The following is a 24,312-nucleotide window of genomic DNA, read 5'->3' as shown; positions in this document are numbered from 1 at the left end:
TTGAGATATTTCTGTGGTGCAATAGAAGAGTCCTAACAGCCAAACCCATTAACTACACCTAAAATCACCCATTTTAGCTGAGCTTTGCAAATGATTCATTTCTTCTTCTCTTGCCAGAAAAGGTTAGGATAGACAAGGTTTTCCTTTTGTTTTAATAGTGCCACACTAGCAGCTTAGAAGATTTTAGGACAGCTCTGGGAGCTGTTAGAGAAGATTTCTTACAAGGCCAAGACTTGAAGTACAAAAACTATTGTTTTTGCCTTAATGCAGAAACAAACTTGAATCCTTAAACTGAGCTTGGCTTCTTTTTCAGAAAACAAGATGGATTTCGAAAAGACATTTATTTGCCAGAGAATATTGCCTCCTCCCTCGTAATCTGCAAGAGTTTTGAAGTGAAGGCAGATATTGTACTTGGTGAGGTTCCTTGGGGGATTTTCAAACAACAATCAAGTGCTGCTGCGGCACAGATGTCCGTATTTATGAGGATAAAAGCAGAGCTCAGGGCTCTTAAGAGCTGTATCATGGGTGAAAATTTCAAAGCAACTATTCAAGAAATCTGAGAGCTGAGGGGGCTGATGCTCAGGGCAGGACATACGTTGATGATGGCATCTGTCTGGATGTAGTCCATGTCGGAGTTGCGGAGCCCCAGCTCCTTCCCCCCGCGCTGGGTGGTGCTGACAATGCCCGTGGTCACCGTGTTCTGAAGGGAGAACGGGCTTCCAATGGCCACCACGAATTCTCCCGGCCTCAGATCTGCAGACTGGCCGAGCAGAAGAACTGGCAATTTACCCTACAAATAAAACCAAAGCAAACAAACAAACAGATTAGAGTGTGTAAGACACTGCTACGCTGGCAGACAAACGCTACGGAAACATGAATACATTCATAGCATAGAGGAAAAAAGAGAGGCTTTTATCCCTCAGGGATTTTGCTTGTTCTGTTTTCTTTGAGTGTTTTGTGTGGGTTGGTACAGAAACATCCCCATGGGCTCTTTACAACGGAGCAAACTTTTTTCCACAACAGGTACCCGTTAAATCAAAAACAATTTAAAAGACCAGAAGAATATTTGTGTTCTGCTCTACACAGCAAACACCTGATGATACCAAGATGAGTTGTTCCCAACACTTCTTGAAATAATTAGCCAACAGCTGCTGAAGTAAAAGTGGTACTGTTTGAGAGTGAACACTAAAGTCATGAAAGCAACAGCCAAAGAGTATCAAGCATGCATATGTACAGTTAAAAGCATTTTGTATTCTCACAAGACACCAGCTAATGTTTCACCTTACTAAATATCTCTTCTAAATAATCATATGACCTCCTACAAACCCTGATGTCTTCCTCTGAAGACGCTAGAATTTAAAGACTTAATGTGATTTTTCTGTTATGACAGTAGAGGATTCCATTATACTTTCCTTTCAATATCTTATCTCTGAACATATTAAATATCATGTTGTTGAAGATACTCCCATTAACAACAAAGGTCTGGTGGGTTTCATCTTTTGCTAGCAAAGCTAGGTTTAACCCAGCTTTCCTCCAGGCTTGACCCACTTCAAAATTCTAAATTTTGGCAAAAAAGGGAAAATATTACAAGTTTAGACTGGAAATTCAGAGACAGCTCTTTAGGGGTCTTTCGTTACCAGCAGTAACTCACCCTTAGGGACAAATATCCACTAATTTAAACTAACCTAAATGCCCATCACTTTGCATTTTTCACCTACAGTCTTCTTTCAAATACCCTAGGAGACAGACAATGTATAAAGTAGAAAATAATGGCATCAGTTATCACTATATGCTGCTGCAAATACAGAAGTTATGGTTTCAATGTTTGACAAGACTGGTCTTGTGTATCCTTTATCCAGCTTTGTTACAATTCCACCAGTGAATTTCACTGGGATGGGCAGATTGTTTCAATAAAACTCATTGCCAAATCCCAGACAGGGTAAGATGCTCCGTGGAAACTTATCTTTCAGTCTCCAGACAGCAAGAAAATAATTAAACCAACTGCTTGTTAAACAGAATCAGTTAGAAGAGCAACAGAACAGGCAACACAGAAAGGAGAAAAACATCTCCATTTCTAATTATCTTTCATATGAAAGTTTTCACAACCAGCAATGCCCTATCAATTATAATATAACAACCCCTATTGGTGCCATAGATGGACCCAAACATAGCTGTGGGTTAATCCTGGGAAGGATTCAAGGGCTCTACCCAGTTTCCCCATCGTGTCTGCAGCGTGGCAGACAAGCAGCAACATCCCAAGGCAACACTGCCAAGCAGTTCCTGGTCCCAGCCCACAGCCCTGACTCCGAGGGATCTCTCCAGCACGATTAGCTGTGCTGGGAAGCACGCAGCATATGCAACACAAACAGCCCCATATGGGTATTGTTTGGACACAGGGAGCACCCTGGCTCTTCCTTCTCTCACCAGATGCTCTCGAGCTTACGTAGCACGTGTTTTCAAGATGTCGTTGGGTCAAGAAGAGCATCTTTTTTTTTTTTTTTGGCACCGCTTTTCCTTATTTAAAAAAAAAAAAAAAGAAAAGAAAAAACAACACAAGACCAAAAAGTGGCTTTTGTTTGCATCCCAGTGCTCTGAAAAGGGATACTTTGTAGAGAAAGAGGACATTTATCAGCAAATGAAACATAGACAAGCAAAAGAAAACAGGATGCTTTTTATTTTTCACTCGCAGAAAGAGCGGTTGTATACAAAGTTAAAAGATTTATACAACGTTCCTGAGTTGCAACAACAGTCACAAAGCCAAAACTGCATTTGGCAGCAGAAAGAAAATACAGGAACCATCTCTGACTAATACAATTACTTCTAATTGTGCTGAGTTTTCAAGCCTATACTAGCTAGGCTTCAGTTCAAACTCTAACACTCTATGGATTGGCTGCGGGTCATCCATGTGATTCAAATGCCTTCTGGAAAGTTTGGCTAACCTCTCCTCTGCTAGAAACATAAATCAATTGAAAAAAAATGGCCTTGTTCTGCACATATTATGAAACACAGCTTTGGAAAACCTGTCCTCTACTCCTTGTGGTTCCGTGGTGTGGTGCAGAGCACACCAACAGCACTGCATGAGCACACTCATTACTGCCTCTGCAAGAAAGTGCCATGCAGAATTGGTTATGATGAATATATGTGCTGTAAAGGCTTTAAATTTGGGGGTGTCTCTCTCTTAAGTAGCTTAAAAATAGCATTGCCACATTCAGAATTGAATTTTCCATTATCAAAAAAAAAAAACAAAAAAACCCAAACAAAAATCAAACCAAGTATTTATTTGAATTGTAGACGTGGTTTTGAAGTGAAATCAGTATAAAACCTATCAAAATACCTGGGCATCAAGTGATGGAGTGGGAAAAGCATCCTTTTGCAGTCCCCACCAGGAGCACTGGAAATGCCAGGCAAGCACTTGTGGCAGTGTTGTAACCACAACCTTAGCAGAAGACCCTGCTTGTGCACTCACACCCTTCCACTGGCAAGCTCATCCCTAGGATGTTAAGGAATCCTTGTAAACCAGGTTTAAGTGCCTGAGTCTGGGGATTTTAATAACTACACTTAATAAACAGGTATTCTTCAATTTTTACACAACGTCTGATGGTCGTCAGGGTGACATAATTCACTACAGCTCATGATTCTCCTGGTTAAGAGTAGATTTGCCACGGCAGTTAATTAAAACCCCAGGCAAACGAGCGTGCCTTGCAGCACAACCAGCAGGGAGCCAGGAACACCCAGCACCCAAACCCAGCTCTCCCAGTGACTCACTGCAAGACCTTGGGCAACGTGTAACGTCTTTTCTACCCCTCCACTTTTCATCTGATGGAGCCCTGGGGCTCTGCTGGGCTCCGTGTTTGCTCAGTAAAACAAATCTGCAAGAAGCCATTCTGCAGGCACACAGAAATAGGACTAAACATGCAAAACCCTAAGTGGCACATGACTCACTGTTTACACCCAGCCGGAGAAGGAGCCATTAATTAGGGTTAATATTTTAAGCCTTTCACATCCCAGAGGGCTTCAGACGTTTTTATATATGGATTTGACTCAAACCCTGGATAAACACAACTCCCACGGGATGGAGAGAGGCACACCACCACAAGAAACAGCTCCATCCAACAATAAGGTGCAGCTATTGTGGCTTGAGAGAACAGGGCAAGCAGAGATCAGCATCAGGAGCCAGAGAGAATCATAGAATCAGAGTCATTTAGTTTGGAAAAGACGTCTAAGATAATAAATTGAACAATTCCCCCAGCACTGCCAAGGCCACCACTGAACCATGACCCCAAGGGCCACATCCACACAACTTCTAAATCCCTCCAGGAATGGTGACTGCACCCCTGCCCTGGGCAGCAGTGCCAGGGCTCAACAATTCCTTCCATGAAGAATTTTTCCTAATATTCAATCTAAACCTCCCCCAGAACAACTTGAGGCTGTTTCCTCTTGTCCTTGTTCCCTGGGAGCAGAGCCCGACCCCCCCCCAGCTCCCCCCTCCTGTCAGGGAGTTGCAGAGCCAGAAGGTCCCCCCTGAGCCTCCTTTTCTCCAGGCTGAGCCCCCCCAGCTCCCTCAGCTGCTCCTGCTGCTCCAGCCCCTTCCCCAGCTCCGTTCCCTTCTCTGGACACACTCCAGCCCCTCAATGCCTTCTTTGGGGAGCCCAAAACTGACCCCAGGGTTCGAGGTGCCTCACCAGTGCCGAGTACAGATGTTCACCTGATGTGTATTAGCAACGTAGCTTGAGTCAAGCACAGTAAGTGGAGCCTGGACAAAGCAGCTCTGAAACTAAAAGAAGCAGCAGCACAAAACCACCACCAGGCACAGCCACTGCCACAGAGAAATGTAAAACCAAGAGACAGACACCCACAACCAGCGGGCGTTGTGGTTTGAGCTTTTTCATCCATGAAACAAGCAAATTTGTCTCTGTGCTGGCACAGAAAGCAAGTAAATCCCTCCTCTGTTCTGTAATCCCATTCGTTTGTGGATGGAAGATCAGGAATTTGCAGGAAGCAGTTTGCAGTTCAACAAAGGGATGAAGAGGAGACAAGTGCTCTGGGTTCATTTTGTGTTAAATGGCAGCAGATTTCCTTCATGCTTTTTCTTTTTAGGTGGGAAAGGAACAGATACTGGTTTGGTACACTAATTCTGCTGTAAGTGACTCTGGGAATCGCATTTCTGTTCTGGTTAATGAAACTATTTAACTTTCAGAATACATCATGGCAAAATAAAAACACAGGCCACGAACATGTAAAAATGTACAGTATCATCTAAAATCTAGAAACTGCTTGACAAAATGCCAAAGAAAACGAAAAATCCAAGCTGAGTACATTACAAGCCTCCAAAAGTATTTCATCTATAGTTAGAAAAGCAAAACTGAGTCTCCTTATCTAAATACAGAGCATGGGAAGCTCGCAGAAAAAAAAAAAAAAGAGAAGAAAAGGATGAAGTGTTGTTTTGATATGTCACAAGGTTTTCAATTGCCTGGCAAGGGATCGCTGTTCTTGCTTTAAAAATATAATAAAAATAAAATTACAATTAAAAAACCAACTAAAATAAAATAAAAATACATTAAAAATACGCTGATGGTGGCAGACCCACCCGGAGTTGTGTGAATATTTTGCTGCATAGGGAGCTGGACCAGTGCATTGTCCCCACAGCAAGAGCTACTAGAAGCTTAAGATGGCAGGAAACCACTGTTGTCTAAATTGATGAATAAACAGGAGTTAACATCCAAGCTTTTTACGAGATATTTCATTTCTAGGGTCTTCTGGAAGCAATATGTGGGCTTCCTCAGGCTCTCAAGAGGAAGCCACGTAATATCCAGCGACGGATTTCAAAGTCTAACAGCATTTTAGAAAAGCCACTCACATCTGGTGTCCAAGCAGCTTGTTTTTACAAAATGTGGGCTCTTAAAATATTGATACACAAACAGGAAAGTTTGCTTTCCTGCTTCCTCCAGTTTGTACACACGAGGGGAAAAAAAGCAAATCCCCTCTGACCACAAAGATACAGACACTCTTTGCCTCATGAAACCACTGAAGGGATGAGGGCAGAAGGTGGTGTTGATTTAAAAGTGTCAAACTAAGTGCTCAGTAGTAAGATGCAGGAAAAACCTTAAGCTGAAATGCCACCACAAATTAGAGATGGATCACAAACCCACTGCTGCTGTACCACGTGGATGCCAAATCCTGGCTGGGATAAAGAATCAGTAACTGGACACACTGAGGAACAAAAACCTCCAGGACCTGGTACGTCTTCCATGGCATAGGTGTGATTTCAGAGCTGGTGACAAGTGCCTCATGGCTGGTTTTTAAGCACGTAGGAAGAAGAAACACCTCAAAATAAAGGCACTCACCATGCTCCTCCCTTCAGTACCCACTGCCAAACCAGAGGCACATCCACAAAGATCATTTTTGCGGGCAGAGTCCAATTTCTGGGGGTAAAAAAGATCTCCAGGGAAAAGCCACCTCCACCTTTCACTACTTTTGGCTTCATTTTCATTTGGGTGGGGGCACAGGGCTCTTTTATGATTCTGCCCCCCATTAGCCCTGATGTTGTCTGTTAAACCACCCCAAAATTTTCTCTCCTCCTCCTGGTGTTTGGTTTTCTCAGCAGCTGCATCACACATTCTGATTTAACAAGACAGTTAATCATCATGAGTTGAATCCCACAATCCAGCTCTGCCAGCTCCAAAGCATCTGTTTGCTTTGGAGTGTTGTGCAATAGTTCTGATGGGTTTCACACTCACTGCAGCATCACACGTGCCACGCAGGACACATTATTTATTTCACCAGTCTCTGCATATGCTGCCAAAATCCAAATTTTTCTAGGAAAGTTTTAAAAATTTTGCATGTTCATATCCAAAATGTCTACAACTGCACTGTTTCTTTCTAGAACTGTGGTCTCCTCATTGCCTTTGGAAGGATAGTCAGATTGGATTCATGTTGACCACAGTGACTCCAACCTCACTTCCTACTTTCAACACTTCAGCAAACTGCTCTCTGTTACTACAGACACGAGAAACACAGTTGCTCTCTTTTTATAGACTGTAAAAACAAATACATTTCAGGATTGGAACAACTACTCCAAGGTTTCTGTTCCTCACTAGCTGCAATGTGTTTTTCCACAGAGAGGAATTTAATCAGGGAAACAGTTCATTCTTACTGGTGCCCAGATTTTACCACCCTCTTTCATTTCCTATTGCACTCAGCAAAGCCAAATTAGCTCTAGTAATGTCTTTGGCCAGATGTTCACACCTTAAACAGAAACAGCATTCAGGCTGCTGCAAAATCTGAACAGCTTTAGGAATACCAGCTGACAGCCTAATCCCATACTTCAAGCCCAGCTCTGTTTCTAACCACAGAGACATTCCTCATCCTTCAGATCCTGCCTTAACATGCCACACAGAAAGAGAAGGGAAAAAAAACACAAACAAACTTCTGCAGCTTTGATGTCACCTTTGAATAATTTATTCAAAATTAAGAACTTCACCTCTTGCTTCAGAAAAATTCCTAGGGATGGTTTTCATGTCGTATCCAGATTTTTAAAGGGTCATTTGTACCATCCCACTGACTCCTTTAGCCATCAAATACATTTCAACTTCAACAAATTATTACCTCGGTGACTTTAAAAAGCCTTTTATGAATTTGAGTGGTTGCAAGGCATTTTGGTACAAAAAGGAAAGCTCAAATGCTGAACTCGAATGGGTACGTAAAAATGTCCCATAAAAGCTCAGTCTGAGAACCAATTTCTCAGCTGACTTCTTTTCCATTTTAACTTTTTTGTGAACACATAAAATTTTGTGTTTCTAATGCTGCCTATCTCACATCTGCCTTGGGAACAGAGGTGCCTCAGGCCTCACCTTGGACTGGGATTTGCCAGTGCCACGTCTCTAGGACCAGCTGGAAATCTGGGCCTCCCATCCCACCAAAAAAAACAAGTGATGCAAGAAGTTTTTCCCAAGTCTTCTCAAAATTATCCTGAGCTGCAATGGGAGAGGTCAGTGGGGCAACAACACAAAAGGTACTGGGTTGTGCCACTGATAGGACATTTGCCAGGGGTGTGTCAGACCCAAGTTTAATCCATATTATACCTGATTTAGAGCAGAGATGTGAAATTTGATATCCTGATACCCAGATGGATGTGCTGAGCTGACATTATGTGAGGGACACAGCGGGGGCTTGCTCACCTCCTTCTGCAGGAGCTCAGCCTCCAGGCACAGAGATGTTTCCCAAAGATTCATTAAAGCCAACCCTTTTTCTCATAGAAAACTGAATATTAGTGAGTCAATCCCTCCCTGTCCACCCCCATAAATATAAATATAGCTGGTTTGGCTTAGCTCCAAAACAGAAAAAGTTTCCTGCCTTAAGGAAGGCAACTCATCTGGCTGCATTCTCTCTTTTCCAAGCTGCTTCCAGTCTTCCAGGTTCTCCCTTCCTACAAGCAGTTTCCCAAGGAATTTTGGAGCCATTTCCTTAGGATATCAAATAACATTCAATCCCATGGCTGCTCTCTTCCCAAGTCCTCAAAATGACCCGTCACATCAGTTCAGTGGTTCCTCTCTAACTCCCATGTCTCCTCTGCAGTTCACCTTCCTGCTGCTCCAAATCCTCTTCTCACCACCTTTCTCTGCTCTGCTTTCTCCACCATGTTTTGCTTCCAGTTTTAAAGCACTTTTTCCAGCTGCCCTTCACTCCCTGATGTATCCCTACTCATCCTAATGCTGACAGTGCTCATCCTGGAGATCTTTCCCTTTGCTTTGTTACTGCTTTTGCTTACTTTAAGATAAAAATGAGAAAATAAGCGAATGATGTAAGTAAGTTACCTCAGGAAAACGGAGGGAAAATCAACATGGCAAAAAGCTTTATTGGTATTGTTAAATTTTCCTGTCTGTTTGCTGTTAAGAAGATTTTAAATAAGAATAAGAAAAATCTTTTAAATGATAAAGGTGGCAAGGGAGCAGCAGGAGCACTTCTTATCTCGGGTCATCCAAGAGGTCTGCATTGGACATCTGATTTAGTCATGAACTCTGGCACAGACACTTTGGCCTCACTGGGGAATAGGTCTGAACTAAAACAACACTGCAAGACCTACACATTTTTGAGTCATGTGTTTCAAATGAAACGTTCTTGCCCGTTAAGCTTGGAGGTCATTAACTGACAGGCCAAACAAGGCAAACCAATATGAGCAGCACCCCAAGCAATCACATGCATCTAATTGCATCTACATTACGCAGGATTTCGACACAATATTCCGCTTGCATTCCACGGCAGAACCTCATGACAGCTTTCCTGCTGTTAGAGGAGAGAGAATAGTGCTGACAGACACACATCTGATATGGAGGAGGACTATGGATGGGAAGTTACGTTCTCATTTGTTCAGAAAACCACTTGCAGTGTAAGAGCGTCTTTCCAAGCCAGCTCCAATTTCCATGTGCAAGATGCTTCCCGGGATATTTTCCATTTCATGATCTATATCTGTGTGGTGCAGCCTTTCAGAGGGAAAATGCATCCTCTAAAAGCAATTTGTCACTTCAGTACAGGCACTTGAGACAGACTGAAACATCCCTCTCCCAAGCACAAAAGAACACCCCCATTTCTCCTCTGAGAGAGAGTTTTATCAGACAATGTGTGTGCAAACTAGCCAGCAAACTATGTTTCTAGTTTTTATTTTGAGGATACATACAGAAGTGCTGCTGGCTTCTTGCTCTACACTGAGAGGTGACAAAATTAACCACTACCACCCACAAACTCAGCCTTTAAAAAGGCGTATCCACCTTGCTCAAATATTCTCCATAAAACCCAGCCCAGCAAACTACTTGTTTTTCCTTCAAACACGAAAATCAGCAGCAGTTTTTGGAAAGGATGGCACTAAAATTAGAGGAATAAAACATGTCTTGTTTTAGTGACTCACCTGAGCATCTATTTTAATTAGTGCAATGTCTGATTTTTCATCAACATCTTTAATTTTAGCTTCATATGTTTCCCCGTTCTTCAGCTCCACCTTCACCCGGTTTTTGTTGGTGACGACGTGGGCGTTTGTCACGATCAGTCCATCTTCTGAGACAATGAACCCTGAACCACTGGCAACAGGAACCTCCCTCTTCGAATAGGGAAGCCTAAAAGGCAAGGAAAATCAAATATTTATCGTTGCAAAAAAGCTGGAGGATCACTCCAAATACCACACAGCCGAAAGGAGCTTGGTGGGTTTTAATGTTTTAGGGTATCTACTGCTACTTCTCTCATTAAGAAGATAAAGCACATGCATTAGCTGAACTAATTTTTTTGCAAGGACTCTTAAATTATCTTTAAATCTTAAGCATGACAGATATTTATTATCTCAAAAGCCTCTTTGCTATTACACAGCATCAATCAACATTTCTGGCAGGCTGGCAGCTGTTTTCAAGAATACCAAAAAAAAATAAAAATAAAATCAAAAGTGGGCATCTTGTTTACTTGCGAAACAATTCAATGTGAACCACAGCAGGAGCTATCTTCTCCACCACATCTGCAATAAAGTTGTATTTGTGCCTCAGGCTGTTAGGGTATTCTTGGCCTGAAATAGAAACAGAAAACATGTCATGAGTTCTTCAAGTGACCGGAGGAGGGTCATTGCAAAACACCTGAATTAAAAAAAGCTCCGAGTGGATATCTTTCCCTTCCTTAAAAGTCATCTGCAGCATGACCCTGGGACCCAGATTTCCTTGCTGCCTCTTTGCACAGAGGCAGTGTGCTTTATCCTTAGGACAAAGGATCTGTGAAATCTCCTTGTCTGGATCACTGGGCCGTGGGGCAGCAGAGCCACAGTCACAGAGCTCGGTTCATCCCCCGTGATGCCCAGGGACGAGGCACTGGAGGAGCACAGGGTTTAGTCCAGGTCTGCACTGCCCTCTTTTCCCTTGTCAAAGGGATTTTGTACTCAGATGCCTCCGTTGCTGCTCTTGCCTCTTTTCTGGATGGTCCATTTCGCTTGTATGGTCTTCTCAGATTAAACAAACGAGCTCTGTTCCTCTGCCAAAATACGCCTTCTTGGAGGTTTTGAAGTTTCATGCTGCTGCATTTGTAAAATGCTGAGGACACAGAGGTCCTGACCCTGGTGCAAGCCCTCAGCAGCTGCTGGGAAAGTTTAACTTGGGTACAAGTTTTGGGCTTCCTTTCCCACCAGTGTCACCACTGAGCCTGAGCCACCACCCTCAGCCTGGCACCTACACATGGGTGCACCTTACACATGCTCCACACAACCATACCCAAGGCATCCTTTCCACTGAGACCACCTGAGGTCCATCAGCTCCATAGGGAGTGGATCCCGTGTGCTTTGGAGTTACTGAGCCACCCCAGGACTATAAAATAGATATGAAAACACACGAGGACAATGGGACCACAAAGCTCTGCATTCCTGGGCAGTGCTGTAACAAAAGCTCATGGTCACCGAGTATTTAGGAGGGGTCAGTGGGATTTTCAAAAGCAACTGGACACCAAACTCCCATTGTGGACAACAGAAAACCTGTCTGCACCATCAGACATCTAAAGGTCTCTGGGAAAAACTCACAATTCTGGCACAGCTCCTCCTTCTCAAGCAGTTTGGGGGCAAAACTTTCCTTTTTAAAATTACAAGCAACTAAGGAATTGGGAAGACCCCAGGGAGTTATTTTGTGTTTCTTTAGAGGCAAGAAACCCCCTTTGTTTTCACTTTTTTATCTGATGCCTCCATCTCATGTTATACAGGCACAAGCCAAACCTCTAACTGACTTGCAGATGAGTATTAATGTGTTGTGCTGCTCCAATCCATCCTTGCCACTGGGCTTCTAAATCAGTCCAGAGATTAAGCAATAAGCAGCTTGTGGGTGCTGTAAGTGCCTTTGGTGGTGTAACAGGACGTTTTATTTGCAGAATTGTAGGAGACAGGACTATCCTATAAAATCATCCCAACACTGAAACCTTGAGTGCCCTTCATTATCAGAAAAACCAGAGTGGAAAACTATGCAAATTTTCAAGTATATACTGGAGACAATAATGATTTGGGAACAAAACATCTCTGCTTTTAGTACTATCCAGACACTGGTTTGATTCAGGGGTGAACGTGTTCTAATGCCAGCCAGCACAAACTGCCCTCATGAGAGGGGTGGATGCTCAACCCAAACACTATCTGATCACTTAAGAACAGTTTTTTTCCTATTTATACCCTGTGAAGTATCTCAAGGGCTTTTAAATGCAGTCAGTCATGAGCAGCAGCCGCAGCAGTAACCACATAATCCACTGTGCAGGTTGGGATCACTGTCTGGAGATGTTTATCTGCTTTATGAAGCAGGAACATCGATCAGGAAACTTGTGCTCTCACCTACTCTCTTCCTCAAGAGTATTCAGTGCTTTCTCTGATTTACACATAAACTGCCCTTGGACTTTACCCTGAAGAGGCTTAAGGGCTTGCTGATAGACAAACATCAATTTACCAAAGGATTCATGTTGTATATTAGAAATATTCAGCATCAAACAAGTCCCACCACGGCTATAAAGCTGACAACTATAATGGGGGTGTTTTGGAAAACTTCTAGAATGAGGACTGCAGTTTTGAATTATTCACTCACAATAAATAGGTGCTTTGACAGATAATCAGATGGGATTAACATGAATTTGGGATAAAACACCACAGGGCATTACTGTATCCATAAATATGCTTTTTGATCACTGCTTATAAAGTGGTTTCATCTCAGCTACAATCCAGAGGTCACATCCTGCCCTTGGGAAAAAAAGAGAGCTCCATGGATGAGGGAACTGTGCAGGAAACACACAGTTGTTTTTTTTTATGCCTTCAATCTTTTTAGCATTTAGCTATTCAAGAAGAGAAAGGTTGCCCAGGCTGTACATGGTGAGACTACAAATAATTCACCTCAGGGCTGCCTTCACTTGGAATAAGAGGCTACAAACACCAGGATTTCAGAGACAACAGCATTTTGTGCATAACCCACCTCCTCATGAAGTCCCAAAACTAAACTGCAGAGTGAAAAAAAAGTTCAAAATTTCATACTCTGAAAAAATTAGATACTAAATACTGATTCATGGCACACTGACCCAAAAAGCTCACAGGAGCTCACCACGCCTGCCTATTGCTTATGTATTAGGAATTCCTGCATTGTGTAACACAATTTTGCAACAGCTCTTGAACCCCTGCCCATTTAAATGGAAAACATACCTTTTTAGAGCAAATAAACAACAGTCAAAGTACTACCAACAGTCAAAGTACTATTCAGCTGAATTCATGGATGAATGTTAATCAAAAAAAAAACCAAATCTCGTCAACTGGTCTTTACCATCAGGTGATGACATAAAATCTGAAGGCTGTAGTAAAAGCATTAGCATGTGGAAAATTTCTTCTATCACTGAGAAAAATGAGACCAAAATGGGCACGTGTGCATCCATACCATTTACCTAGGAAGTAGATATTAATGCTCACCATAGCTAATTGCTCTTTGGGATTGCTGAGCCACACACGTGGGAGCTGAGAGGTGAACTTATCTTTCCTACAGGCAACCACCACTGTGTAAAATTCTACCTTAGATTTGAATCCCAGCACAAGCTGCTACATGCAAGCATTAAGTGCCACAAAAGCACCAATATTACAAACCTAATATGAGCAGATGCTCCTTCCTCAACCACCACGTGGTAGTTCCCAGCCATCACCAGCCACTGGAGAAGACAGAGGTGAAATTGGTAATTTCCCTGGAGATCCTTTCCTCTTCTCTCTAACACAGATGTTTTTCAGCTGTATAAAATAGCTCAGGGTCTCAGTAGAAAGCAGCTTTAAGAGTGGAATGGGTATAACACAACATCCTCCAAAAGTTTCCAGGTTTAAAGAGCTGGAGACTCTGCAGAGGTTTCGTGGACTGTGCTTGAATATCAAGCAACAAAAAGGCAATAGCTTTAAGTTCAAATTGATGATATGGTTTTGACTATTTAGTTCCCACTGCCTGTGTATTTTCATATTCTCATCTAACCACAATGTCCATCCTGACTAACAGGTACCCCACAGGTGGGTGGCCAACTTAATTCCATGCTTAAGTTGATCCAAAGAGTGCAGTTCTCTCAGTTAAAAACTGCTCCTTTGGTATAATCAAGGTTGAATTAATAAAAATAAAGTTTCCCCAATTTTCTGGACTTTCGCTTTAAAGCACAACCTTCTGGAATTTTGTTGTTAATATTTTCATTTTTTTTTGCTTTGTGTTCAGGGTTGGAGTTTTTTGTGGTTTGGTGGTGAGTTTCTTGGGGTTTATTTTTCTTTGGTTAGTTGGTTGAGTTTTTGTTTTTAAATCAGTGAGAGGTGAGCTTGAATAAAGCTCCATTCCCTAAATACCTTCAGGCTCTGACGTTCAGATCTTCACAGACTACTCCTCTTTCTATTTATATGCTGTGATTATTGTGTTTTGTAACATTTTTATTGAACTATTGCACAATGCCCTAAATGCCCACAAGCGTGGCTAAGAAACCTTTATTAATTAAATTATAAAGATGACTGCTGTGAATTCAGCTAATGATAAAAACCTGACTTAAAAAAATATAAATAGGTTACAGCACGAAAAATTCCCAAGGCAAATAATTCTTTCAGGACTTCAAAGGTGTGCTGGCTGTCAGACCTCAAATGAAAAGGCAAATCTCTGCCAACTGACATTAAAAGGACTAATACCTGTAAACAAACTGCTAGGAAGGCAAGACAGAGTACCAAGCCATGAAAAACAAAAAAGCACACCCAGCTGTAAACAACTGAAATAATTCAGTTTCATAAAGAGGAGCCAAAAAGCATATTAAGATCTGGGTTCTGATTAGGTCATTACTCAAAGTGGCATGAATGCATTAATGCTTACAACTCTCACGTGCTGCTTTGGGTGATATTTTGAGCCAAACTGAAAAGATGCTTTGGAGATTGAAATCTTGTTAAAGTAACCCCTCCCCTTCACTTGGGAGAGCTGTCTGAAAGGATCTTCTCCTGACATAAATCCTTCTCTCATGAGAGCAGGTCTTCAAACAGTTTTAGGCACATCTCAGTCAGAAATGGGTCTTTTCCCCATGCAGTTTCCAGGTGTTTTCCTCCTCTCCAACAAGGGGGTTCTTCTCTTGTCCACCAGCACAGTTTGCTCTCCATCCTCTGCTTCCCAACTGCATCCAAAACAGTCAGCCTGCACTGAGGCATCCCCAACATTCCCATGTCTCCTTCCCACTGCCTGAAGTTAGAACCAACAAATTATCCCATCCAATGGGGCTTTTTATCTTAGATACAGTGAGGGAAAAGAGAGGCACACCCCAGCAAACACCACAAAACTTCTGTCAGCCACCCTCACTTGGTGTCACCACACCAGGTATCCTCATGTCCCAAGTGAAAAGCTCCACGCTCAGCCTGCAATCAAACCTTTGATTCCTTTTAAAAACAGACAGAAACTTCCATTCCCATTCAGATATTTTAAAAAAAAATCACCAAAAAAATTCCCATGAAACAATAACCATCCAAAGCAGCTGCAAGGGCAGTGTTTGTAATTTTAGAACTGGTAAAGAGGATGCAAATTGCAGGGATGGTGGAGCACCACCTCCAGGTTCATCACTAAAGCTGCTTCATACTGGAAAAGTGAAACGCCCCTGTCCTTGCAGGGGCACCAAATTATAATGTCCTTTGGGTTTGCTTCTTGCTTGCACCTGAGCTGCACACACAAAGCCAGGAGGGCTCTGTCACCCCCACCCTGTCCATCAGATACAGTACTACCATCTCCACTGGAGAGGTCCCAGGGTCTGCCAACAGCAAGCTGGTGCCAGTGGGACAAAATGGGGCTTGGACCCAGGGATCTATGGCCATTCTGTCTTTTCCTGTTAACTCCATAATGATCAGAAGCATGTCTATGAAATCCTCACCCAGTAACACACAGCACAGGCAGAGCCACCACAACCTGCTGAAGGCGATAACTAAAGACATTAAACTACCCACAGTGCTGAAAATAGGTGACTATTTCCTCCTGTGCTCGCCAGTTGGTCAACATTTTATTTAGACACAGGTACACAACGAGGGTCTGAGAGCACAGCTTGGGTTTGGGATTCTCTGCAGAACGAAACCAAAAGGGCTCCAGCAGTCACGAAACCTCTGGGCTGCCAGAACCGGTGGCCACCAACACAAACCACAAACCACGTCGAGTTTTACTTGGAGAACTTCCACCCTCCCAAATAAAACTCCAGCCACTGGTGTTTGCACAAACCCCCATTCATATATAGGAAAACTCTAAAACCTCTGACACTACCATGGGAGACAAAAATCTCCAGCAAAGGTGCTCAGCTAACACTGAAAATGGGGGTATCAACAAGCCCTTGCTGGAGAGAGACAAGGAAAAAGTGCCTGCCACACTTTTTTTTTTTCTAAATTATAGAAAACTGCAAGCCTAAATATGCCACTTCCTATTCAAGGGTAAATTGTGTAATGCACCAAAATAGGATATTACGCAATGAAAACACTAAAAAAATAAGAAACAACATTCTACGTGTCATAGGCAATTTGCTCAAGAGCAACTCTTAGGTCAGTGGAGGGAATTTTAAGAGGTCTAAACCACAGCACCTTGTTAATAAAGATGCTATGACATCAGTTATTTTTCCCCTTGTATAATCCATGGAGGAGCTAAAGACCCTTCACAGATTTCTGAGAGGAAAAAGTAAGAGACTGTGACAACCCTAAAAGCAAAAATGTTTTCATAGCCCTAAATAATGGTAGAATAAAATGCTTGAAACCTCTCCAGACAGTGAACTGCACAAATCTGGTATTCACTTGAAATATTTCCTGCAGCAAGAACCACTGCAAGATAAAGCGAGGATTTAAAGTAAAATCACTTTTGGCTGGGGACACACAGCTTGCAAAGGGAAAATTAAGTCCATTTTCATCATCGTAATATTTAGATGATCAATTCTTTCTTGACAGTCTTTAACAAGGACTTTGTATTTTCCCTGCCAATCCAAAAGCCTAAACCCATTCATTTTAATCACCGATTTTAAACAAGCCACAAAGAGCTGCCAAGCTAAACAAAACAGGGAATCTGCACAAAGTTTGTGGAACAGAACAGCACTCAAATTAATGGTAGCACAGGACAGTTTTCAGACCAATGTGTGGTCGCTCACACAACATCTCACGTTTGAGCAACAAAATGAAGGCAAATAAAATTGCAGGTTTAAATTAATATTCTCAGAAACCAAAGCTGACTTTATGGGTTTGCAGGGAGATTTTAAGGTCCCTTCCAACCCAAACCACTCTGTGATCCTGTGATTCTAAGAATGATCAGGCTATATGGGGAGAATGACACATACAGAGCTCTTCTGTGTACACAAAACAAGAAAACAACTACAGAAAGTATCTGAAGATAATTAAATTGTAAAGCAAAGTCTTCAGAGAACTTTGGTCCGGCCTCTTCAGTCCACCTTCTTTCTTAGCATGAATCAGACCTCTTTGGTATCCAATTCCTCAGTAACTCAAGGTGTTCTTGTCACTGAAAATGGCCAATGGGCAACATCCTCCTGCAGTGTGCTTACAGCTTTCTTCTAGCATAATTTCAGATTGATATTCAAATTTTTAGCCAAACAGGAACTTTTCCTACCACTTATCTACAAGGCTGAACAAGCGGTAAGTTTATCACATGCAGAATATCCTTGTTGCAACTCAACTGCTGAATTGCTGGGTAGATCAGATGGTTTGAAGGTTCTACAGAGGAGGAACACCCTGTATGTGTGCATCTTGGTCTAAGCTGTGTTACTCAGCCTCCATGCAACTCGTGAAAAGCAATTTGAATCCTCAGTGCCTTAAGATTTATCTCTAAAATGGGCATAGCCCCTATTTTATGTGATGGGAACAGCCTTGGGCTTTTAGCAACCCTTGCAGAACCTCACAGGGAGAAAATATGTATATAAAACCTCTCAGAAATGCCAGAAATTCTTTTATAAACCAAGTGCACTGGCTGCCCCTGCAAAATAGGCTCGCAGTTATTACAGCAAAGAGCAAAAGCAAGACTTTCAAGCTGATGAGGCTCGAAAGCAACCGGGTGTAAGCTGGGAGGGCAGGAACCCAGAGCGGAGCGACAGCTCCATCTAACACAACAGGAAACTGCGATTCCTTCTGTAAACACCGGCGGTGAGGTGGGAGGAAACCCAGCTTGTGCATAAACAGCCGGGCCGGGAGCCCCGGGCTGGAGGAACGCGGCCCCGGGAGCAGGAACACGCCGTTCCCGGAGCAGCATTGCCATATTAATACAATGCTGAGCCCGGGCTCGTTGGATGACAAATGAATTGGAAGCCAGCAGCCCTCTGACAAAGGCACACGGCTCCGGGTGGCCGTGCCAGCATCGGGATGAGGAGGGGAGGGAGGCAGCCGGCAGGGAGATGCTCAGATGCACAGAATAAAGGTGAGGAGCAATTCAGGGCAAGGGCAAAGAGTGCTGAGCTCAAAAATGGCACTAACAGTAGTCCTGTCTGAGCTGGAAACATTAAGAAATGTAAGTCAGGTAGTTTTGGAATGGAGTCTGCCTGATTTCCTGCAGACAGATGAACAGAACATTTCAGCCAACGGGTTAAAGAGGATGTATTCTCTTCTCTGCAGAAGGCTGAAAATACAACAGATGAGTCAGGAATAATTTCTCCTCTCCTTTATCCAGCCCTGTTCAGTCTGTGTCCCTTCCAAGTCGGGTCATCACCCTGCTTTACCTCCCAGCTCCACTCACCACAGGCAGAGAACCAGCAAAACAACCTCAAAATGCCCATTAAGTAACAACGATGTGGTAATTCCTATATCTGACACGGAACCAACAGCTGTCCCGCCTTGAAAATGCCTCTTAAAATTATAAACCCATTAGGATCTCAGTTTAAGTATGTGAGAAACTTTCACACTGCATCTTCAGAAGAAATCCCTGCCTAAGAGAGGCTTAGTTTCAACTTCCAGGAACCCTGGTATGAAGACACCAGGGAATAAAAACAAGTTCTTGTTATCATACTTCTTAAACATTTATTTCTCCGAGGAGAAACCTAAAAAAAGCTTCTTAAGGGGCTAAAAAAAGCTTCCTAAGATGCTGCTTCTCTGCAGCTGGGGAAGGCATTGATTTCACCACTTTGCTGTGGCAGGACTTTGAGTGACACAGGGTTGATACACAGAGAGATCAAATCTATAGAAAAGCTACCTAGAGAAAAAGAAATATAGTAGAAAGTCTATAGAAAAACAAACAAACAAACAAACCTGAAATACACACACCCCTCTCACTCTGGGGCATTGTGAGACAGCCACCACCACACAGCACCCAGCTTGAGGTACTGCTTCTCATAAAAGGTTTAACAACCAGGTTTCTCTTTCACTCTCCCAAATGCACATTTTTAACTGATATTTGGAGTTCCAGCTGTTGTATTCGCTGCTCCCCTATCAACATTAGTGACATTTTTATCCACGCACCTATTCTGCATTATTCTATGGATCATCTGAATATTTTTCATATTTGCAAGTCGCTTCAGCTTGCTCACTTTTAGTGTCTGAATGTAAAAGAAAACAAGGCTTAGCCAGCCTTTACCTTCATAGATAGAGGTCTACAGAGATACAGAAAGGGCAGACATGTCAAACAGTGTGTGTGCTGTCCTAGAAAAAGGAATGAATCATCCCTTTACCACCACAAATGTTGAAGCAGGAGAGAGGGGTTGTGTTTATTTTGGGGGTGGGATGGTGGGAGGGGAGAGAGTTGTTTGGGTTTCTCCTCCTTCCTAGCCCTTGATCCACCCGCATCTTCCCTCTTCCAAAATTACTTTCTGCGGATGCACATCGACAGGTCATCGATGCTGTTTGCAGAGCAAAGCCAAAACTGCAGTCTGAAAGTTTAAGAAAGAGTAATGGAAAAGAAAAGTAATGGAAAATGGAGCAGCAATGCTGGCAAGGGGCAGAAAAATGAGCGGGGACTCATAAAAGCTCGGTTTGCTCTCGGCTCTGCTACTGGCTGACCTTGAGCAAAGCTCTTTATCTTCCCCTGCCCTAGATTCACTATCTGTGAAATGGGGTAACAACATCAGCCTCTGGAAAAATATTGTGAGCTCCTCCTGATGTTATCTCCTGTCATATAAACTATTGCAAATTTTAGACCACTGTGCATGGCCCCTAGATTTAATATGCACTATTTAATCCATCAGTTGTTTGTCAATAAATACATGTGCAAATCCAACTGCTATCAGAAACATGATGCAGTTTTTAATTTGAACCCCCTTAGCTCTGTCTCACTGGTATTTACAGTAACAAGTCTGCAAAGTGGATGTAGGAACTATTCACTGCACATTCCTCTCTCTCATGCCTCACCAAAAAAAAAGGCTTTACATGAGCAAAGGAAATGGAAAGACTGAGAAACCCTGATGGGAAAAAACGACAGAAACAAGAGCAAGGTTTGGTGAACTAATACCACACACAGTTTAAATGCCATTGACACGCCACTGCTGGCACTGACAGGACCAGGAACCCCTGGTGCCAGCCTGCAGAGCTGCTGGGCAACAAAAGCAGAGGCAAAAGCAGCTGCCCACATGTTAGACACATGTATGCTTTTTTTCCTCCAGAAACAAGCTCCTGGCAGAGCACTTGTTACAAACTGCCCAACCTTGTGCTTCATCTTATCAGTGCACCAGGGTACCCAATATTATCCCAGAAATTCAAGAGCATCTCTGTCTGGCTGCCTGATTCAACTCCACTTGCTAAAATGTGGTAGCTGAGATCTTCTCAATTCACTAAACAATCTTATGTTACAACTCACCTGTTATCTACAGATATGAGGTCAACATCATCAGTTAGCACAAGATCAATGCATTATTTTATAGCCCTTTGATATAGGGGAGTTGAGACTTATTTTTTAGTTATAGTCTTCTCTTTGAAGCAGGACAACCAATTTGAAAATCACAATGACCTTCACTGGCAGGCAAAATAAAAGTCTTTCTTTTTTTCCTACATCCTGAACACAGCTTCCAAAATAATATTAGATATTCACTTGGGCCCAGTTACAAGCACAGTGGGATTTACTGCCAAGTCCAACCAGGGATCCTGGAGGCCCCGGCAGTTTATGGGAGTGAGGAACAATTTTATTTACAACAGAATTTAAATTCCACACTATCCCAGTTTCTATTTCTAACATTGCTTTCTTTCTGTCACTCCCAGCACAAGTAAATTCATATTTGAAAAATATTTTCCAGCTTCTCCTTTTTCTTGGACTGCAGAGTCTTTCCTTTAACTGCTCAGGTTATGCTGCCTCCATCACAGCCAAACTCTGCTTGACAACACTCCTGCTGCTTACTCACAGCCTCAAGTATACCTGCCCAGTCCACAGGTACCTTTAAATTTCAAAGCCCAGAAGATGAAAGGATTGAATCTTTCCTGCTTCCAAATCTGTATTTACTGACTTGACTGTTTGAAGTCTGGAGACTGCAAAATTACTGGCTGCTCCCCGGGAAGGAAATCGAGATGTGGAGAGGGGAAAAGGTGAGTTTCTTCAGACAAACCACTTCTTACAGTTGCCTCCTCTCAGAGCTGAATACTTGGCTTTGGAAAAGCTTTTTTAATCCCACACTTGGGAATTGGTTCTCTTCTGGAAATATGTTGCTATTTATTTCCATTGCCTTCAGCTGCCTCTTCCCTCCCTCTCTCTCTCTCATTCTCTCCCTGCCTCCCCTTCTCTTGTTGCTGCAAAAGAGACTTAGGCAAGTCAGAAGAAAATGACATTTAGACCACCCAAACACAGTAACTGAGGGAGATAGAGGAAATTCAACAGCACAAGAGCACTCATTTGTGCATCCAGACCCTAAAAACCTGGTCCTCCTGGGTCATTTTTACTAGACTTGACACGTGCCAAGTAACCTGCCAAGGTCTCCCAACATTTCTTCAGTGCACAAACCACCATTGGCCTGTTATTATCTTTCAGGAAACAGCTGAAAGCCTTGTTCATAACAACAGTATCAACTTTCCCTTGATAAATGTCTGGCTCAGCTCCCAACCTTCACAGGTTTCTCAGCCTGCCCTGATTATTCATTCCTGCAAGGCTCAGCACTGCCAGTCCATTAGCACTATCACTACCACAGGCACAGGAATTCAGGCAGGTCCATCTCTTTCCCATCCTCTGCTGCACTGACCTCACTCTTACGCTGTTTTTGAAGGACTCAATTAATGACAAATGGTTTATTGACTGCAGAGGTCCTTTCCTCCTGCCAGATAATTACACAGAGTCACTTGGATGCAGCCTTGCCTGGCGCATTTCAAAACAAACTCAGCCACTTTGCAAGAATTTGAGTGATGGGTTTTTTTCCTTCCCCCTCCCCGTCTCTAGAACTGTAAAATAATGCAAGGAAGAGAAATAGCAAAAGTTGTATCTGTTAGTGATAACACAGCTTTCTAGACTGAGTTACCCCTAAACTCAGCTCTGCCTTCCTCCCAAGCAATGAAGCTGTGATGACCTGCCTAATCTAAACCATAAGACTCACATCAAATCATGATATGACATCATGGTGTGAGCACGCCTGGGACAGCAGTGTGAGCCACCTGTGACAGATGCCAGCGTGCTGAGGGCTGCTGACATTACTGGGATACCACATTAGACATAGTTAGCCTAATAAAAATATGAAAACACATAAAAACTGCTCAAAACCAGGCAGAGCACAGTTAGAAACCGAGAGCAACCACAAGGAACTTTCTTCTTCTTACTCTGGTTAAAGCTGAAAGGACAAATCCGGGTTAGTTTATATTTTACAGTGTGAAGAGCACAACATGGAGAGAAGGGTACACTGTCCTAAAACGCCTGCCAACACTTGTGGGAAAAGTGGGGAAGGGAAGAAAGTCTAGTTTCAGTTCTGTGTTGAATATTCTGAGTCTTCTTCCCTTGGTCAGCAGGAGGGATTTGAAGGCACCAAAAAACATATTTGCAGAAGAAAAAGAAAACATACTCCCAGCACACTGAACCTCATCACACAGAATACCGAGGTCTCGTGGCACTGACCTCGCTCCCGGGTGTGGGATGCTCTTACACAGCCATGATTTCTGCTCAGAGGACCTTCACCTTCTTTCTGTGCCTTGGTACTTTCAGGGAAGGTTTCTTTTGTGAAAGCCCTGCCCAGGCTGGTGCAGAACAGGCTCCCTGGTGCTGCAGTCACAGCAGGACGGGAACCGCCGGTTATGCCGCCCGTGGCCACAGCACAGCAGGACATTGCTGGGAAGGGCTCCCTGCCCCAGACAGGGACACAGCACTAATGAAAGGGGTCGATGGGCCACCACACTCTGTCACCCTGCTTGTCACCTGCCTCACCTGGCCTTAACACAGGCAGGGTGTGTTTCACCCCGCTCCCATCCCGTGCGCTCCCCTCACTAATTCAACCAAAGCATTTCCTGGCTAAAAGCCACAGCTGGGCTTTCCCTGCTCCCTTTGCTGCCCCTGGGGTTTCTCCAGCTACAGCCTGGTTTGTCTTTTCTGCGTATCTGGGTGGCAGAGAGAGCTGAGGGCTGATCCTGCACCCCAAAGAGCAGCACCTTGTGCAGGACACCTGCTCTGCATCCATCCTCTCTGCAGGGTGTAGGGATGAGGACAGAGTAAGCTCTGAAGCTTGTGGAATTTTTCTTGAGTTTTGAAGATTCACAATCCCCATTTTGCATAGGAAAACATCCCTCTTGTGGACACAGATCCAGAACAACCTGCTCCTGCCTCTCTCTCATCCTCTTAAATGTGGCTGGTGTTTGAACAGATGCCCTGGAAAACACTGAAGGACAAAAACAGCACTGGGAGTGAGTGGACTGTAGCAGATGAAAATCGAAAAAGACAAAGTTTTACCATATTTTATGCAATGTACACAATATTGCACTTGACCAGCTACTGAAGCTGTGTGAAACTTAAAAACAACAACAAAAAGTGCTTTACAAAAACTTCCTCTACATCCCTATCCCATCATTTCCCTGGGCCATTGCACTGTATTGCCTGAATTATTCATTTGGGTATGCTGCTATGAAAAAAATTACTGAAGATAACTCAATCCCTGGGTAGAAAAAGTACTCCTGAAAATGAACTGAAAGTAAAATTAATAATTAACAACTCTTAAGGAGCCAAATACTAGGCAATGGCTTTTCAAAACAGCAGTTCAAGTGCTTTACAGCCTTCTCTCCATTCCCGTTTATTTTAGGTTCTTTACATATGAAAAAAGCTTTGCTGGCAGCAACTGTTTGCTGTGGCCTAGGGATAAACATGTGGCACTGGTTGGCTTCTCCAGCACTTTCCTTTTGTCCTTGGTGATACAGAAAACAAGCATCGCTCCAACCAGAGGTGCAACAGGGCA

General features: G+C 43.1%; 1 protein-coding gene across 1 annotated transcript in view; it reads right to left on the bottom strand.

The window, feature by feature from the left end:
- The window catches only part of HTRA1 (HtrA serine peptidase 1), a 32,987-nt gene that overhangs the window by 6,499 nt on the left and 2,176 nt on the right, over positions 1 to 24,312 (bottom strand). The window contains exons 2-4 of the mRNA XM_051799774.1: positions 10,444 to 10,543; positions 9,902 to 10,106; positions 596 to 790 (exon numbers count right to left, since the gene is read on the bottom strand). Coding sequence (XP_051655734.1) covers positions 596 to 790; positions 9,902 to 10,106; positions 10,444 to 10,543 — 500 coding nt within the window. The remainder of the gene's footprint in view (positions 1 to 595; positions 791 to 9,901; positions 10,107 to 10,443; positions 10,544 to 24,312) is intronic.

The sequence above is a fragment of the Manacus candei genome, unplaced genomic scaffold, assembly GCF_025592945.1.
Source record: "Manacus candei isolate 608988 ecotype Guabito, Panama unplaced genomic scaffold, ASM2559294v1 h1tg000050l, whole genome shotgun sequence".
Lineage (NCBI taxonomy): Eukaryota > Metazoa > Chordata > Aves > Passeriformes > Pipridae > Manacus > Manacus candei.
Note: the sequence above shows the minus strand (reverse complement) of the source record. Positions and strands in the feature narration are given on the sequence as shown.